The sequence below is a fragment of the Nothobranchius furzeri genome, unplaced genomic scaffold, assembly GCF_043380555.1.
Source record: "Nothobranchius furzeri strain GRZ-AD unplaced genomic scaffold, NfurGRZ-RIMD1 Scf024, whole genome shotgun sequence".
Taxonomy (NCBI): domain Eukaryota; kingdom Metazoa; phylum Chordata; class Actinopteri; order Cyprinodontiformes; family Nothobranchiidae; genus Nothobranchius; species Nothobranchius furzeri.
In genome coordinates, this window is record NW_027223041.1 from 557259 (window position 1) to 577492 (window position 20234).

General features: G+C 37.6%; 2 protein-coding genes across 4 annotated transcripts; one reads left to right on the top strand and one right to left on the bottom strand.

Annotated features, from left to right (window-relative positions):
- Positions 1-69: 69 nt before the first annotated feature.
- Positions 70-14023, bottom strand: LOC139064407 (uncharacterized). Of its 3 annotated transcripts, XM_070547743.1 has the most exons (8): positions 12246-14023; positions 12046-12094; positions 8492-8579; positions 7566-7631; positions 7391-7450; positions 7238-7285; positions 7098-7151; positions 70-4773 (listed from the first exon to the last, which is right to left on the bottom strand). In XM_070547743.1, exons 3-8 carry the CDS (start codon positions 8576-8578, stop codon positions 2419-2421), a joined length of 2670 nt encoding a protein of 889 aa, XP_070403844.1. In that variant the 5' UTR covers position 8579; positions 12046-12094; positions 12246-14023; the 3' UTR covers positions 70-2418. The 3 variants fall into 3 exon arrangements, with proteins under 3 accessions (XP_070403844.1, XP_070403843.1, XP_070403842.1); XM_070547742.1 differs by lacking the exon at positions 12246-14023 and having other exon boundaries at positions 12046-12111; XM_070547741.1 differs by lacking the exons at positions 12046-12094; positions 12246-14023 and having other exon boundaries at positions 8492-10976.
- LOC139064411 (BEN domain-containing protein 5-like) lies at positions 11092-19985 on the top strand. The gene is made up of 8 exons (XM_070547752.1): positions 11092-11805; positions 12069-12184; positions 14146-14429; positions 14907-15031; positions 15553-15585; positions 16796-16854; positions 18068-18275; positions 19320-19985. Exons 1-8 carry the CDS (start codon positions 11652-11654, stop codon positions 19454-19456), a joined length of 1116 nt encoding a protein of 371 aa, XP_070403853.1. The 5' UTR covers positions 11092-11651; the 3' UTR covers positions 19457-19985.
- Positions 19986-20234: the final 249 nt, after the last annotated feature.

The window sequence follows — 20234 nt, forward strand, 5'->3', positions numbered from 1 at the left end:
CCAAAGTTGATCCAGGGTTTGAATTCCAGCCCCATATCTTTAGCCGCATTTCTCCCTCCTCTCTCCCAAGGTTTCCTGCTTCCTTGCAGTGTGAAAAACTGCCAGTAGTGCCCAAAAAATTGAGACCAGTAATGTTTAGATTGCTTTGGGGAATGTGTTTTAAAGTGCTTAGCTTGATACTGTTAATATGGTTAATTCTCTCTCTGATTACAATTCTAAAACTATAGTTTTCAATCACTTTCAGTTTTGATGTTTTGGATGAATCTATGAAAGCACTTTAATAAAAACATTCCTCCATCAGACACAAGCCACACTGAAGACAAGAGCATACATATTTTAGTACATTTAATATTAGGAAAAATAAGTAAATAAATAAAATAAACAGATTCTAAGATTAAAAAAATGGATCTATGAATAATTACACAATAGTCAATATTATCTTTATATACATTTATTATATAAAACAAACAAATTGTAATTGTTTCAGCAAATGTTAAACATCATAAACATTAAAATCTTAAGGGAATTTTTATTGCTATTTAAAGTGGCTTTAGCAACTAATCAAGATTACATCACTTTTGTTCACATTTTAACATTGCAGTTTTTCGATAAAATAGTAATATTTTTCCATCCATCAATAAACACTGTGTACATAAAGTAAAAACAAAACTTAAAGATTTGAGCAGATTAAAAAAGGTGAACACTTAAAGCATGGATCTTTGGTGTGTTCTTGCTGTGTTCTGTTTCTAATTCAATTTCTAGTTCTTTTTAAAACACAGGAAAGGTTTTTGCTTTACCTGCTAACGTTTCGTTTGTGACTAAAAACATCCTCAGAGCTGACGCCAATGGTGGTGTCACTTCCTTCTCTGTGTATCCGCGGGCAGCAGAGGATGTTGTCGCCCTCTGCTGCCCGCTCTCCCCTCTCCGATGATGCAGTCCCATGTGCGATCCAACTCCATCGTCCCTGTTCATGGTCCCACATCCACGTCTCCTCATCTCGATAGCTTCTTTTATCCATCTTTTGTACTTCTGTTGCTCAGTTTTTATGATCCTTGTGTTGTCCCAGTCCATTATATGGTTTTCTCTTGTGCAGTGATCTGTTACGGCTGACTTCTTTATAGTGCTTCGTCGCCAACTCAACACACGAACAATAGAACACAGAAAGGAGTGCGAGAAAGAAACAAGTCGAAAACACACAAGAGCAGTGAAGCAAGAAGCAGAAAGCACAATAAAGAAATCGGCCGTAACAGATCACTGCACAAGAGAAAACCACATAATGGACTGGGACACAAGGATAAACAGCGAACAATAGAAATACAAAAGATGGATCAAAGAAGCTATAGAGATAAGGAGAAGTGGATGTGGGACCATGAACAGAGACAATGGAGTCTACACATTGGATCGTGCATGGGACTACATCAACGGAGAGGGGAGAGCGGGCAGCAGAGGGCGACAACGTCCTCTGCTGCCCGGGGATAAATGGAGTAGGAAGTGACGCCACCATCAGTGTCAGCTCTGAGGATGTTTGTAGTCACAAACGAAATGTTAGCAGGTAAAGAAAAAACTTCCTGTGTTTTAAAAAGAACTAGAAATGGAATTAAAGCATGCACACTAAAAAAGAAAAGTGCACAGGCAAAGAAATGCTCTTTGTAGTTGGGGTGCTTTACAAAAAGACTATTTTCTCAGTGACACCGAGCATTTCTAATGTTTAAAAGAAATTGATCAAAGTTTCATCTTGTGCATGCTAAAAATACTACAGCCATCAAGAAAGGTTTTGGAACAAGACCACTTGACCACTAGAGTTTGCAATTTTTCAGAACAGTTGTGGTTATTTTTAGTACATGTGTCAGTGATGTTAAAAATGAACCCATCAGAGGGAAGTCAATGCAGTTCTTTGTCTTCACCACCAACTGTCAAAAGCCAGCTTGATTTGTGGGAGCAAAATTCTACTTCAAGGCTGCAGCTTTCCAAAAGGCATCGTGCAGATAGAACCAAGTCTAGCACACCCACAGCAGGTTGGCCACACACGTGAGCTGGCCCTCTCTCGAAGAAGGTGCATGCTTGGAGTGGACTTTCAGCATGCGCAATGTTGAGGAAACTGGTCAAATGAGTGCATTTTATGCAAGCGCGGAAAAGGAAGTTGGTCTCCCCACTTATGGCACAAATCAAACCCCATATTGTGTTGTTTCCCTGTCCCCTCTGAAGAAGGACCTTCCACAAATACAAAATCCTGGTGTTCTCCAGTACAGTGAGGAATGCTCAGAACTGTAAATCAGGAAAACAAAGAAGCCAGTTCAGACACATGGCACAGCACACAAAGTCCACTCTCCTGGGCAGAAATCTGAATCAGCCAGAACTGATCAAGAGAAGTTGTGAAACACAAGAGAAAAATGTTACCTACAGAACGACAACCAAAGACTAGTCTCTTTCATGTTGGTTTGGAAAGTCACAAATGAAAGTCTCATCACCAGTTTTCAGGACCAGACATTTCTGCTCTAACCTGTCTACTGGAATCAGATCCACAGTAGGTCCCCTACTTATAAGTCTAATATGTGACTCAAATCTGTACCCTTGTGGTAAAGGGAATGATGCTTGTGTATGAAACTTTTGGAAAAGTACAGCAATTTCTGTACCACACTCTGAGGGAAAAGATATAATGCTTCGAATCTCTCCACAAACACCATCACTCAACTTTCCATAACAATCCCTTCTTCTCTTACTGAGGCTGTAGCTTTTGCTGGTATAAACCAGTCCTTTGTGCACCATTCTCTTGTGTACCACCATTTCATCTGGTGGAACTTTTTCTGCAGAAATGAAGGCACTTTTCTCTTCCTCAGTTGTCTCAGTAACCCTGCCATTATCCAGAACAGTTGTGTCTTGATATCTAATGAAGGACTTTACTCTTGAGTTATTTGTGAGCTCCAAACAGAAGTTCTTTACTTGCTCACTAACTGCAAACCTTGTACTGAAAAGCGGAACCGTTCTATGCAACAAGAATTTGTTTACAATCTGCAAAGCTACACATTTTGTTCCGTGAAACAGTTTCAACAGACCACCATTTGCATTTTCAAATACAAATGCTGAGTGTGCCCAGAGCGGCCCCCACAGTTTCACAGACTTGGACAGGTGCGTTAGCAAGTGTACATTGAATGTCATAGATGCTTCTCCATACAACAGTTGAAACCTTGCCACGAACTCGAACAGCATCTCATCTGCTTTGTTGATCTCTTCGAATGTGACATTCTCCTTCAAAAGCAGAAATACTGCAAACACCAGCAGGGATAGGTGCTTCACATAACGTGACTGAAGCACCCCATTCAGGACTGGCAAACTGTAAAACAGGAGCCAAGCTCGCCACTCTGAGGCTTTCCAGTACTTGAACTCTGCAATGGGTCTGGGAAGTCGTGTAATAAGGTGTGGTGGCTTGATTTCCTTGATCCTGTTTTCTAGCACCCTCATTGTATTTGGACTGCCGATATAGTAGGGTTGATCACTGCCACTCAACAGAAGCTCTGTCAGCTGTCTAATGACACCAAGCAAGACAGCATGCATATAGTCTGGAACAAACCCCCAAACAATGTCAAAATAAGGCATGTTTATCAGTGGTGATGGACCTTTCACCCCTCTGACACTTCTGTGTTGTTCTACGGCATGCTCCATATCTGCAATCATTTTATTAGCCTCTCTATCAGGGTATTCTGTGGCAGTCACAGTATACTTCACCTGTTTTTCAACGAGAGTCCCAGGGTGTAAACAGAAGCCACAACCAAAATACCCATTAAACTGGGTGGTGTTTTGCATAGCTGGTCTTGCCTTTGAGTCCACACAACAACAGAGTCCAACAATTTTGCTGTTCACCAGAGCTCCACATTTTCTCCAGGACACACCTTTGGATGCCAGTGTTTTTGCCTGATCAACAAATAGTTTTAGAAAAATTGGCATGACTGGCTCTTGAGCACCAAACCAAAGACCTGCAAGCATTACATTCTGGAATCTCAATTTGGGAGGGAGTTCATTTAAATGCAGCTGGATGGGCCATATTGAAAATTTGGAAGACTTGTAGACAGGTGAACCATCAGAATTAAAATTAAATGACAAATTGGCCGGATCTGACAGAATGCCACCTGGTTTTGACAGGTTTTGATACATTTCACCATCATATATGTCAGAGATAACATGTTCATTCTGTTGCCTTTGGTATCTGTAGTTCATGCTGTTTTGAATTTGAGGGTTTTCCATCAGTGTCTGAATTTGAGGTGCAATTGGTATGCTTATGAAAAAGCTTGCACTGTTCAATGTGCTAATTTCAATGGGAGCACTACAAATTGTACACTGAACAATGTTTTTTTCTTTTATGTCTTCTTGTTTGCCAATGTATAATTTGCAGGTTTTGCAGTAGAAGTGAAATTCCACTATGTCAGAAGAGTTCTTAAACACTTTGTTGAACAAATATTTGGATCTCGGTAAAACCTCTTTGCCAAACAGTGCATTTATAAGCTTTAACAAATCATCAAGTTGTGTTCCTGTTATGTTATGTCTTGCTGCATGACTCATTACCATGAGCAGTGCTTCAGCCCTTGTTGTTGTACCCCCTGAAATTAGTGCAGAATCCATGTCAGTGTCAAATCCTATCTGTCCAAATGGGTCGTCCTCTGGAAGGTCTTCAATGTTTGAATCAACTTGAGGATCACTTTCAGGTGAGGAATCGCACTCAAACTCCTGGCTGACGTCACTTGATTGCAGCACAGATAAGCCACCAGAAGAAGTTGTGGGCTGTAGGGTGACAATAAACACACATTATTGCATGTATCTACCAGCAAAAACAAATGATAAAAGCAACTGATCGGGTGACTGTATCGGATCGATTCCCCTCTTTACTTGGTGCTAAATTATTTTTTCGGTTGTTTGGACAAATCTTGTTTAGAGATCAGGAAACCGATTTATTCATTATTTATTTATTATTAAAGAGGCCATTTCATTCTGACCTGAATTGGAATGTTTATTATGTGAAGTGCCTTGAGACGACTCTTGTCGTGATTTGGCGCTATATAAATAAACTTGAATTGAACTGAATTGAATTGAATTCTAATTTCAGGACTTTGTGGTTATTTCTTAAGTATTAACCAGTAATATGAAACATTTTACATCTAAAAAACGTTACGAAATACTGATTAACAGACCATTCAATCGGTCTGGGTCAATATTCAGGTGGTTCCGGCTTGTTCCATCAGGCAGCTTCGGCTGCTGCTCGTTCATACTCATTATTTGAATTTGCTAGCCTCAGATTGGCTAACAAACTAGCCTATGAGAGCAAGATATATCGTTTCCTGCCCCGCTGCTCATTGTTAACACCGGGCGTTCTCTCTTCCTGTTTGGTATGCTACAGCTTTTAGCATGCAGCATGCTAGGCGTGGTTTCAACTGCGAGAGCTACCGAATACTAACAAACAAAGGAGTTGTGACAAATCAAATACAGGCCATTGGAACTCGCATTTTATCAACACCTGCATAGTTTGGGATTGTGTTTTTTGGTTTGGGAGACGAACCCCTCCTCCGTAACCAGGTTATTTGTACGGAAGCCCGGAAAGGTAAAAAATCCTCAAATGTATTTTTTCCCTACTGGCGGATAAAAATGTATTGAATAGAACAGAATAGATTTATTAATCCTACAGTGGGGACATTCACTCATTACAGCAGCACACACACTTAGAGAAGAAAAATAAGATTACAGGTAAAACTGATTCCAGCCATGTTTGCTTTCATAACTTCAACAACATCATGCTGATGACCCACATGAACATAATCCTCTGTTAGTCGATGCAGTTACATCACAAAGTTAGCTTAACATGATAAGATTACTTTTGCTTGGCAAAATACAACAACAGGTAATATTACGAATGACCCTAGATGGAATTTAAATCCTTTTACATTAATCATAACTAAAAGTTCCTGGGAGACATTTGTGACATGTAGCTGTAACTCTTTACTGCTGACAGATGATGTGAGTCCTTGTAAACCACCCCACGATGGGACGCACCCAAAGCACCACATATACCAAATAACACCCAAGAACATACAGTCCGATGTCTCAGAACGACCGTCTTAGTACGTCTATGCACCCCCGCTCCAACGGTGCCGAAAAAGTCAGCAAGTCCGGGTAAACTGGACGCTGCTGCCAACATGAAACACAACAGAGACGCTCTTTTCACGACTAAAATGCTAGATTTTAAACGTTTTTGAATTGTAAACAATTTGGTACGCTTAACATGATTAATCATTTTTAAATTAATCGGCACACCCCTTGATTCAATGAATTCTTTTTATTTAGTTTTTCTTAGGTTATTTCCATCAGAAATGACGTTTTTTTTCTGGTCTTTGATGCTGATTTCCATATTAGTTTCCTCTTTTATTGATCAGCCCTAATTTACTCTGCAGTATTAATTAATTTCTTTATCCCTAGTTTTATGGGTTAATTTTAGTTTGATCTATATAGCTTTTCTAGTGTTCACTAGCCCGTATGTTACCCCTTATATCTGTTGCACTCTTTTTGTGGATTTTTAGCGCCTTTCCATTTTGCCAATGTCCTGTTTGTGGTTTTGAAGGCACTGTTACGTTAGATCTTTTTTTTCCTGGTTTAGGTCTCTTTATACTGTAATTTCTTGGACCATTGCAGATGTTCTCCCTCTTTTTAGTCCAGCATTTAGAATACTTTTTCTCTACATGATATCTATTTGTTTTTACTTTCCCAGAAATGTCACTTATGTCACTCACCTGTGCTGCTTGATCATTATCATGAGATACACATGCTGTCTCTCCAATTTCCGTTATTACAGTTTTTCAGTTAATTACCGGATCCTCTGATCTGTTCAGTTTTTCGCTCATTCTGTTTTTGCCAACTTCATGTCGAGCCTTCTGTTTTATTTAATGTTTCTTGAATAGACCTTGTAATTTATTTTTTTTATTAACTCACTACAATGCCTCACTTCAGTGGACTGCTGTTTAACACTTATAATAAACAGCAAAGATAATAGAAAAACATTGCTTGTGTATAAAAATAAGAATTGCAGGTATTGTTGTGTGATTTGGTTAAAAGCTTACCAGGTTGAATGTCTCATCTGAATCAGACTCCAGACAGCCACATGGAGACATGGTCTGAAGAGAATGTAGAAAAGGCACAAACACAGTAAGAAACAGAAATGTGTAATAATATTATCTTGCCTCACATATTAGTCAATCACCTCAACATCTGCAGCATCTTCTCTGCCACATTCAGTGTAGGGCAAGGTCTAGAGACAAAAGAAATTATTTGAAAAGATTTTTAGTTCATTTCTTTGTACATTCAGTTTGTAAATATCACAAACTTGCACATGAGGTTTGGTAAAAGAACTTACAAGGTTGATTGTGTCATCTGGATATTCCGGGAAATCAAAATGACCAGATGAAGACGTGGTCTTCAGAGGAGGTAGAAAAGATGTTACTAAGTAAGAAAGTACCACAACACTTTGTGCAGGGCAGCACAGTGTGAAATCATGTTTCTATCAATTTAAGAATACATGTAACCCTCACCTCAAAATCTGCAGAATATGGACCAGAAGTCACTTGGTCACAGCTTTCACTGCTCAAGGGAGAAGTCTGAAAATATTTACAAAACCATATTCCCTATTTAGTGTCTTCAAACATCAGCAAAGGCAATGTGATAGATCTGTTAAAGAAAAAAAAAAGTCAAATTTCATTACTGCATTACAAAAGGGTTATTGTAGGTTTCAGAAAGTTACAATTAAGACCTTTTAAGACCGCTATGAACAAAATGTTAGACCAGCATGACACATTAACACAAAGTCACACATTAACAAAGTCTGTTTGAGTTGGAACATCTCAGAAGCATCTGATGGCAGATGTTTTGTTATCCAGTCAATCAAAAGAACTGACCTGTTTAAACCTAAGACATAGTAGGGCTGCACGATTCTGGATAAAATAATCCCAATTATTTTTTGCTCATATTTAGATCATGATTCTCTCACAATTTTTTCCCCAATTTAAATAGTTATTGCACGTATTAACTGCAAATCAGCTTTGTAACAGCTGACACTGAAAATAAAAACAATAAATAAAGGCTACTGTTGTTTTATCCTGCCAGCTCGCTTCTGCATCACATGGTATAAGGCTCCGCCATTATCAATTGTTGAGGGAAAAAGAGGGAGCACTTTTTTTCATGCAGATTATGTCCAGGTTTAAAATGCGGTACAATGATTGTGTTTTTTTTTTCCCTTTTTCATTTTAATTGTCATTTCAGAATGAGTTTGCTTACAAGCATGAATTGAAATCACAACCTTTTAACGATTAATTGTGCAGTCCTAAGACATAGAACAAAAAACTGGGTGGGCGTTGTTCAGACTTAAGTCCTTGAATTTAAAGTTATGTATTTTAGACTTTTTTTAAGACCATTTAAGACCCTGCAAGAACTCTGATACATCTTTCATGAGCTAACTTACATCCAAAGTCTCTCTGTTCCATCTTGCAGAGGGTAACTTGATGGTACTGTTTGGTTCCAGGTACAATTTGTACTTGCGCTTTGGCATTCTAAAACAAAAATGAACATCGATATCAGTAACAGACATGATTCGTGAATAAAACCATGGTAAATTTAAACAGTTACACTGGTGAAATTCAGCTCACTTAAGAAATACCATTATTTGAAAGTATTAGTCAAGTCACCATTTCAAAAGTCCAAGTCACACTCAAGTCCTTAGTGCAGGGGTCGGCAACCTGTTCCCATCAAAGAGCCATTATTACCCGTTTCCCACGGTAAAGAAAACACTGGGAGCCACAGCAGCTGTGGCGTTGTGGGCGGGGCCTACACTCAGACAGCAGAGAGCTGCTTTAACAGATCACAACAGGTGACAGCAACCAATACCAGTCGCTCATGTACCTCAAAGTTATCTTTCAACAGAAGATTATTAATAAAACAGTTTGTTTCAAATTGATCCAAAAAAAATGTAGCCCGTCTGCGCTACAATATTTTGATATTTTTCACCCTTCTAGTGGTTTTAATAGCTGAGCAGGTGACGCTTCTTGAGGCGTCACACATAACTGCTCTGTCTCGTTGGACTGTTGTAATTAAACATTGTACTGAACTAAACTTTGCATTAATCATTGTTGAAAAGGATCCAATCAGGTAGTTTTTTTCCCTCATTTACACTGACGGAGGTAACGGCACAGTGTGCATGGCTCTGGTGTTCATCCGGTTTAATGTTTCTGTTTGCAACAATTTTCACAAGAAGGTAAAACAGTTAAATGACAGGATTCGCACTGACCGGATATTTCCCGTGTTTGACTGTTTATTTTGATGGAGAAATCTCAAACCTGCAGATGCGCTGATATTTTAATCGTTATGCACATCGTAGAGGTAGCTACATCAATCAGGAAAAGATTCCCATCAGAACATCTGAGATGGACACTGAGCTCAGCGCAGCTCGCTGTCAGCGCATGCGTATGGTGGACAGCAAGATGAAGATGTGTAGATCGGGGGCTTGGAGCGCATCGCATAACCAGAACCATGCAGGAAGATTCAGTGTTTTCTAAACACGGTCTCTCAGAGACTTAAAAAATGTCCCCTGATTATGAATCTTTGGCTGAATAGCACTTGTTCCTGTCTCCAACACATCAATGAGCCTGTCTGAAGAACAGTCCAGAATCTCATATCCTCTTCAGCTCAGAAAGCGCCTATAGACTTATTTGATTATGCACAAACAGTTGACCTGTTCAGGTTTACGCAGACAATCTTTAACTATTCATTAGTTAGTTTACAAGCAGAGAGCCACATCAGATGGATGAAAGAGCCGCATGCGGCTCCAGAGCCGCGGGTTGCCGACCCTTGCCTTACCCCGGGTTTCCACAGGAGCCGTCAGCAGCACGTTACTGCAGCAGCACGTTTTGCTCGCGTAAGCTGCTGCTTGGCCCTTCCCACGAGACGCAAAGCAGCAGGGGAGCAGCTGTCACCGACAGGGCACGAAGTCACACGAGTGACTTCGTCAGTAAACACAACAACAAGCAGGAGAAAACTACAACATGGTTTGTGTTTTATGTTCTGTCCGTTTTATAATCGCCAATACGGACCTGAAAAACAAAGGAGACCGCTAGCTAGGTGATAACTTCTCACGGGGCCGCACAGTTAGTAACTTTTTCTTTAAAGTAAAGCAACCGGAAGGCAGTACGTTCTTTATTCTGAAAATCTCGGGAGCTTCTCTCCATTTCCGCGTCCGATTTCCTGTCTTTCCTTCCCCAAAAATGTCGAACTTGACCCGTTTCAGAGGCGTCGCGCGTAGAAAATAGAACCGGCGCGTAAAGGCCGCGACATGCTGCTCCTGAGACGTGGCCGACTCGCGCTGCTGACGGCTCCAGTGGAAACGGTTCTGTTGACCACACGGTTCCTATCAGCAGCTATGACGTGCTGCTGCAGTAACGTGCTGCTGACGGCTCCAGTGGAAAGCCGGGGTTAGTGTGCAAGTCCAAGTCTCATAGGATTAATCCAAGTCAAGTCACTGGACCCTACTGGGCAAGTGTGAGTCCAAGTCCCTAAAATAATCTTCCAGTCCAGGTCAAGTCATTATCACCTTTGAGCAAATCACCAATCTGAGAGAGTTTATAACTACAATAATGGCAGCTATACATGGTTTATTTTAAAATAAATTGTACTCATATCAGGCGAGTCTTTCATCATGAATGGTCATCATGTGGTGGAAACAATAGCTAGAAAATTACATTAGAAGAACAAAATTCTGTGCAAACATCTCCCTTTAACAAGAACTGTAGATGTTTGTTTTCTGCATTTTTAGTTAATGTTTTTTTGTATTCACTGAAGTTACTCGTTGGTTACAGTATTCAGAAATGTTAGTCAAATAAGAGTAATTGTGAACTACTAAACACTTTGAATAAATTATTTAAATCTTAAATTTAATTTTAAAGTACTCAATTAAATGAAATCATTAAATTTAAATTAAATAAAAATTTACTAATTATTTAATTTTATTAGTTTATTTTATTTCATTAATTTATTTTATTAAAATTATTTAATTATAAAATTGAATTAAATGAATATGCAACATTTTATTCGAGTAGAAATGATAAAGTAAAACTACCCGTAAAAAGTATTTTTCCCCCATAAAGTTACTAAAGGAAATTGGCGGAGTGAATGTAACAAGTCCCTACCCACCTCTGGTGGATAATAAGTAATAATAAATCACTTTTTTTTTCTAGATGGATTGTAGTTTCAAAAAATGTCAATGTTTACATTTAAGAAATATTTCAGATATAGTGTCTGCAATTAGCTATTAACATTTAATGAGTCATGGGTCACTTATTCTCCCTTAAAATAAAAAATAATTGGTTGTAATCAAATCCCCACTATGAATTGAGAGGGGGAACTGGGAACTACAGCATCCTCTGCTCAGTGCTCACGCGCTTCCCGCCGTTGAAGTCAAAGCTAGCTGGAGGGGCGTATCTCAACATTAGCATTAGGACCAAGATCAAGAGCAAATTAAGTTGCGGCGTCACGATTTAAAAACTAAAATATTTTAGACCTTATTTCTTTTTAGACAACAGTTATATTTAACTAATTCGAATTTAGGAAACTAATTTTGTTTGCCTTAAAAAATGTTTGCTTATGTTAGGTATATAGACGACGGCTGTAAAGAAATCGTTCCAACAACCTTTATCAAAGATTTTGACAGCCAGAAGGATACCAGCAAAATTTACTGGGTTCGCTGGCAAGACAGTTTTTTCAAAGCTCAAATATTAATGCTGAAGGGTAAGTCACGATCTCACAAACAGTTTTACTTATTAATAAGGTCGACCTAGGATGTGTAGTTAACTTGACTGGCTGAAATCTCTGTCTACCGCTCTAGTCGAGCTAGCTAGTGTGCTATTAGCTTTTAGCTAGTTACGATAGTGTAGCGTTGCTAAGGTTAGCGTTCCTTAAGAACAGAGCGAATAATGAAATAACTACATAAAATTATGTACAGTATAGCCGATGCAGTCAAATACTTACATGAAGTGCTGTTTATATTCCAGACACCAAAGAGGACATCGAAGAGGAGCTGTCAACGGGGAGGGTCCGTGTTAAAAAAGTCATGGATCCCAGCACTTCACCGCTACCTTCTGAGGCGGAGGAAGCCAGGACAAAAAAAGTATATTCTACTAGCATGTTGGCAAACATTAGGCAATGTTCATTAACCACTCAATACTCACCAATGATGAATAAATGGGCCCAACGTTGGTAAAACAAAAATGAAAAGACAAATCTTCACAACTTTCCAACACACAAATGCGCAGCTGCTTCCGATCTTCTGTTTTTTCTTCTTCTCCTTTCTTGAGGGGTTTTACGGCGGTTGGCAGCCAACTGGGAGTTGCAGTTTTTATCTTTACCTTTACTTTTTACCGCCCCTACTGCTCCGGAGTGTGCATCAGCGATTACATTTTATTTATAAATCCAGTGTAATCCGAATTTTTTTAGAATTATAAACTAAAATCTTTATATTAAATTGTTAACCATCTTCCTTAACCTTTCAATCAATCATGATCTATATTATATAGACAACAAATAAAAATAATGTACATATGCATATCTGTCAATGGAACATACTCAGTTTAAATTAAAATGGAACATACTCAGTTTAAATTAAACACCCAATTCTAATTTTCTACTGAAAAGGTCATTATATTACTTACTGACACCCAAATTGTGTGGATAGATATATTTCATATAAGAAAACTCCCAAATAACCAAGTTTTTCTCCAACATATTTCATTAAATAAGTTTGTTCCATGCAGATTCCATCTCCATGCAGCAAGTTTCAGCTGTCTGGCTCATAGTATCTCTTTGAATTATTTTTATTTTATTTTTGTGTTTTACAGCTACTACTCAAAACGGGGTCTGAGTTTCTTATATATATATAAATTTGTAAATCAGCCTAGTTTGAAATAATTAGTTTTAGGCTTAAAGGAATAGAATCCATAACATAACAATCAAGGAGTCAAGTCAAGTTTTAAACCCAGAAAGGAATTCTACATATGTAAAAGTTAGACCATCGTTGTTAAAAAGTTGTTTAATGAGAAGAATATTATAATCAATCCAGTTCTGTAAAAACAATGTCACATCTAAATAAATATCCTGGTTATTGCAAATACTGTATAACACTTAGGGAGAGAAATTATGCTTTAAAAATGTAATCAGATCTTTTCAAAAAATTTCACAAATACCGTTAGAGATCTCAAGGGCTGAGCTTGTATTTACTAATCGAGAAAGACCCTCAGCTTTGGGAATTAACACACGTCCAGGTATAGTTAAGTCCTTCTGTAACCATAAATTGCATTTGTGTTACAAAGACGATATTAGTAGATCACCATTTTCACTTATTTCCACTGTTTGATCCTTTTCTGCTGCATAGACAATAAAGAATAAACCCATTCTTACATATTTATTTCACACCAATCAAAATATTTCAGGCAAATTTACCGAAATGTTAAGAAGTCAATGTAAAATTAATCATTGGTCTTTTTTGGTCTAATTAGAATTTTAATGTTCACAAGTTAAAAAATGTTATAGTTAATGTGTTTTTTAAAGTAGCTCAGTGCATGCTCTTAAATGGAGAATAAGGTTAGAAAATAAACACAAAATGACAAAAAAAAAGTTATGGCACTAATATTAAGAAAGAGAAGAAGTCGTCTGAGCAAATTCGATATTAACAACACAAAACGAATACATGTAATGTGGGTCTAGACAAAGAAGTCACTTATCAGCTATTTTGGGAAGACATGGTCTATTTCAATGAAAAAAAAACATCACAACAAAAAACGCATTAATAAGGAATCAGCAAGAGAAAGTTGTTTTGTCATTGTAAGCTACAAATGTCATTTACAAGAATATGCAAACTCAGTCCTTTCTGAGCAGATCTGTGTCCAAAAGTGTATTGTTACTGGAGTGAATAAAGCCAACATCAGGCCATGACATTAGGTTAAAAATTATTTCCAGTAATATTGCACTTGCTTTGAGTAGCATTGCTTAGTTTGTTAGTATGTGAGTTTGCTAACTTTAAATCTTATGAAAGTCATACTGTAATTTTAAGTTGTGCTTTTTTAATGTTTACAGACAACTCAGAAAAAGGCCGCAGAGGAAGCAAAAGATGTTAACCTACTGGCCATTCTGCAGGAAAGAAAAAACAGAAAGAGGAACTCTCCACTCTGCCCTACCAGTACCAAAAAAATCAGAGAAGATATCCTCAGCGATTCCCTCTTTGAAGATGATACTGAGGATGACGATAATGATGGTGGTGTTGTCCCACAGAAACTTTATGAGGAGGCAATAAAAAAACAACGCTTTTATCAGAAAAAGTATAGTTGCATGTGTCTACAGCAGCAGGAAATGGAAAAAAGGTAAGTTTTGAATAGCCTTGAAAAATAATTTTGTATTATTGTTAATGTGTCCTAACAATATACTGTAAATCTACCTTTAAGCTCTAGTTGGATTCAGTCTTGTTATTGTCCTTGCCAAAAGTAGATGGGTGTGTAGAATATTGTGAATAGCAATAGCATTATTTGGTCCTGTTGAAATAGGCTGGGTACTTTGATCAAAAATATGTTTTTAATTATTGAGCCTTATTATTGAATCTTTATATTTCAAAGGTGTGTTTATACTTTTAAATTGATATATTTGGTAATATAATATTTTGCTACTTGTTTTTGTCACACAACTACCACATACTGTCCAGATTTGGCCTTTCTGAATGCTGTGCACATGTGCAGCACTACCCATCTGCACTATAGGCAGCTAGATAATTTCACAGATAATAATTAACAATTTTTTTATCATTTCCTAATAATATAGTCATTACATATTTTCTTCTGTTTAAGAATGCAGGAGCAAGAAAAGAGTCTTTCAACAATGGAGTCTGAAAATAAAACTCTCCGAGAGCTGAACATAGAGCTGCAACAGCATCTAATGAAGGCGCTGAAGTCAACCTCCTCCAAGAGCAGTGGTGAGGACAGATCATTTCCCCTAAGTCTCTTTACTAATGCAGTTGTACCTAAAACTGAAATGTGTTGTGGGTATTTTTTAATGTATACTTCTGTGCTTAATGTAAATTATCCCATATAAGGAAATGTTTCCCTCTGGGCTGGCAGTCCCAAACCCCTCTTATCTTGTTGAAATGTTTTTGGGCAAAACACTGAACTTAGACAGTTATGCACCCATTTGTTTGTGAATAGGGAAAAAGATAGAAAAGCAATATATATTGTAGCTCACTTAACTTTTACAGTTGCCTGACGCTCAGAAACAAACATTTTAACAAGGATATAAGGACAGAATATATACATTTATCAAGTAGCTGAAGGTAGCAAACATCAAAAACACTTTGGAAGTGACCATTAGTTGCAGTACTTCAGCTGTGAGCTTAGGTATCACTAACCTAATAAGGTTTGGGAAACATATTCTTTGTTGTTGTGTTTTCCATTATTTCCTGTGTTCATGATATGCTTATTTTCTCTCTAACTGTTAAAGATCCTGCCACCCAAAACTCAAAGACTTTATACAGTAAGTGCAACCAAAATTTATCAACATTTAGAATACAATTTTTTTTTTAAATTTACATTGTTAAAATAGATTTCTACACTTGCAGTACCAACTTGATATAAGTGAAATCAGAATTGCGAACTAATTTTACATTTTCAAAAGCCCCCTTAATTTAGTCAAAGTGGTCTCATGTTTGGTTTTACATGTTTGTCAATCTTAAATGTTTCATTTCATCACACAAATGTAAATTTTACTCAAAGACAACACAAACACAAAATGGAAGTTTTAAATCAAGGTTTTTATCAAGGGAGAACTGAAAATCTACACAGCCCTGGGTGAGTAAATGATTGCGCCCTCAGCTGAAACTAGTGCTGTGTTGAAACATTTTGAAAAATTGATTCTGAATCAATTCTTCTAAGAAACAAATCGTATCAATTAAAAAGTCCAAGAATCGTTTGGTTTAACATTGTTTGCCTTTTCTTTAAAACTAATGAAAAGTAAGGTCTGAAAGGGTTAACACAATTTTTTCAGGTGAATTGTTACTCAGTGTTGCATCATTTCATTTCAGCAATATAATTAAGGTAACAGCTCACAGAAAAGTTTTCAAAAGCAGTGACCCATGTTGAATTGGAACAGACTGGGTTGAATCGAATTTTGTCGATTCTAACTCTTGAGAATCAAAATCAAATTTATTCTTGAAATGAACCAATACCCAGCTTTAGCTGAAACATAACTTAACAGCGGCTCATCACACCCGACTTCTGTTTGTCCTGCCGCACAGAGGCCTGATTCCTACCACACCTGTTCTCAGTAAAGAAATCAATCCTGTCAGACTTTCCTGAAACAGTGAAGTAGATCAAAATATCCTCAACATCATGCAGAGATTCCAAGACATTCAGCAACAAATGGGATGACTTGTCGTAATTTGGCGCTATATAAATCAACTTGAATTGAATTGAATTGAAGCTGCTAAGGGCAGCCCAATCGAGGTAATTGGGTTTCGGGGCAATCACTTTGTCACACTGGGCCATGGAAGTTTTGGATTTTTCTTCTCCCTTACTCATAATAACCCTCATTTAAAAATGGCCTTTTGTGTTTGTACTTGTGTTGATTTTGATTTAAAGTGAGACAGTTTTGGAAAAAAATTATCCATTCTCCACTTACACCATGTGGCTTCTTGCTTGGTTTAAGCAAGACACAAATGCTGAATATTTTAACATTCTTTTCATAGTTGCAGAGTCTGGCAGTGAAGATGGAGTGGAGACACCTAGGTGTCCAGAAGGAGAGGAGGTACTGTACTTCCCCTGCATACAGTATTCAAATACACACCACAAGTGTAGCAACACAACTCATATATGGGGTGCCATTTGTAATGTTACACAGTAAAAAATTATCAGCAAAATTTTTAATCATTTATCTTGTAATCAGAGAAAAAAACTAGGTTTCATTTTTAAGCACTTATTTTCACCTTGTCATTCATGTATTTATAAATGTTAAGTTTCCTAGCTAAATATTTAGTTAGCAAGTTAAATAAAGCCCCAGAGTGTGATATTTTTACCTGTTTACTATCAAATCCTGCGTTTCCAGTTCACAAACTTGTCCATCCATCCGTCTATCCATTTTCTGAACCCGCTTTGTCAATGCGGGGGGGGGGGGGGGGGGGGGGGGGGGGGGCTGGTGCCTAACTCCAGCAGCCAACGGGCAATCAGGCGGGGTTCACCCTGGACAGAGAGCTAGTCCATTGCAGGGCAACACAGACACACAGGACAATCAATCATGCACACACACACTCACACCTAAGGACAATTTGGACAGACCGATCAACCTAACAGTCATGTTTTTGGCAGATTTAAATTCAAATACAGTGCAGAATTTTTCCCTGACGACGGCGCAACACTGACAGTTTTAGGCAGAATATTTGAATTTTAACCACGATGCACTGAACTGCCAAATTATTGACTGCACGTGTCTGTAGCATGATTAGACACTCCTTTATATAGTTTATCAGCAAAAAAAAAGTGATTTGGGGGTGACTTGCTCTTTAAAAACTAGACATTTAGCCTGTAAAAAAATGTTTAAAAACAAAATATTTGATTTGAAAAATAGATATTAAATTAGGAAGCTAAATATTTTGTTCCAAACTAAATGTTTAATTTTCACAATAAATATTTTGTTTTTAAAATATATATTTAACTTGTTAACTAAATATTTAGCTAGGAAACTTAACATTTATAAATACTTGAATGACAAGGTGAAAATAAGTGTTTAAAAAATGAAACCTACTTTTTTGCTCTGATTATGAGATAAATAATTAAAAATATTGCTGTTAATTTTTGACTGTGTAACATTACAAATGGCACCCCATACTCAAATAGCAAAATGTGTTTTCATATGTAGAACTATGAAGAACACCTCTCCATCATTTGTTCACAAGCCAACTAACTTTTCAGTGTATTTGTTTTAGACTTGTGTGGGTGTTTATTTTTATTTTTATTTTTGTCAGATTCACCTGGGAGGAGGAGTCTACATCCGGAGAGAGGCCTGGTCAAGGATTAAAAACCAATCAAAGGATTCTTTGTTTGTGAAGGAGCTTGCAGTGGCAATCTGGGGAACAAAGACCCTAGGCCAGAAAAGCCTTACAGGGAAGGCGTGTCCTACAACTAAGAGCACCAGGCAGCCTTTAACCCCAAAGAAGCTGGAAACATTGAGAGGTATGGTATTTTTAGTTGGATTTGCAAAATGTTCTTGAGTGTTGACAAGTATGAAGGAGTAAAAGTGCACAAATAATTAAATATATCAATAGACAAATGCTTTAATGTCAATAATAGATAAAATTGAATTTAAACTAGGGTGGTCATATTTCCATTTCCCAAAAAGAAATCACACTAGGGCTGGGCTATATGGCCTAAAATCAACATCACGATATATTGAGGATTTAACCTCGATAACAATTTGTTTGATGCCGTTTTACCTTGGCCCCCAAAATGCATTGAAACAGCCCTGGCTGTGTGACTGAATTTGAAGGTGATCTGAATTGTATCAAATGTATAAATATTACATGTGTATAACTTATTGTTTTATTCAACGTGTAGTGGAGATAAATCTACCTATATTTTACTTTCAAACACTTTGCTTTGTTTTCTTGTTGCTTTGTTTTCTGTCCCATCTCTCATCTTCCTGCATCTCCTCTAAACTCTCCAGAAAAACTACTACTTGGCTTCTTACTTTTTCACCTCATCAGTTACTTTTGAGCAGATCAAAGGGATCTCCTGACCGCAAAGTGTAGTAGGCGTTTCAATGCTGCGTCGGTGAGGTGAAACACCGCAGCACACGGATAGCGGAGCGCGTCAAGCCATGTGTTGTAGTGCAACACATGGCTTTTACAAACATATACAGTACCGGATAAAGGACACATCCTTTTATGGAGTAGTTTTTCTTCGTGGTGTTTCTTTTCTTTGGACCTCTTTTCTACATTGTAGATTAATTGACATTTGCTATATTTTGTTTGCTACACATTTCCATATGTTTTCATTCATTGTTTGATATTTTCAATTTTAATTCATACTATAGAAGAAAATGAAAAAAATATCTATATTTTTTGTTTTCAAACTTTTGACTGATACCCAATACTCAAGTAACAATGAAGCAAACATTGTTGATAATATATTGCTTGTAGGAAACCCTGTTCATGCTTATGTGAATGATTTTTTCAAGACTTAATACTTAGGTTCTTGTCTATTTGTATTTCATTTCAGCCTGCTTCAAAGAGTGGCTCATCAACAAAAAGTTGGAGGAGCCCGAGCTGCAAGCAAGATGGGTAAAAGCAGGGCAATACCTTACAGAAAAAATTATGGACATTAATAAACAAAAAAACAAAACCCCCAAGGACTGAAATGTGGCATTTTTTATGTTTTATGTTTTCATAAGGTAAGTTAAATTAGTTACTTGTTATTAGTGTTTGTTCTTATTTGTTATTAGTTTGTTTTTTAAATGATTTGTATGCATTTTGTTACCACGTTCTTTGTTACACAAACGTAATAAATGTACATACTGACTTGAAAACCTTACCTTGTCTTTATTGTAGTAGTTACAGTATGTAATATTTTCCAATATTCTGTCTTATTGTAACAAAATTCAGTGTGGTTGTTCAGTACACTCGTATCCTCTGGGAGAATTTGTACTGCTAATCAGCATCCCATGCATGGACCACCATTGAATGCTGCTCCAATAACATGGACCAACAATCAATAGTGGTCCATGCTGGTCTATGCTGGTTCAGCTGGTAACCAGATCCATGCTGATTACCAGCTGAACCAGCATAGACCAGCATGGACCAGCTAGATCAGCATAAACCAGCTAGACCAGCATGGACCAACATGGACCAGCATGGACCAGCTAGACCAGCATGGACAAGCAAGACCAGCTAGACCAGCATGGACAAGCAAGACCAGCTAGACCAGCATGGACAAGCAAGACCAGCTAGACCAGCATGGACAAGCAAGACCAGCATGGACAAGCTAGACCAGCAAGACCAGCTTGACCAGCATGGACCAGCTTGACCAGCTAGACCAGCACCAAAACACAACATATGCTGGTTACCAGCTATGCTGGTCTATGCTGGTTTTTCCAGCAGGGTCTTCCCCGTTGACAGCTCCTCTTCGATGTCCTCT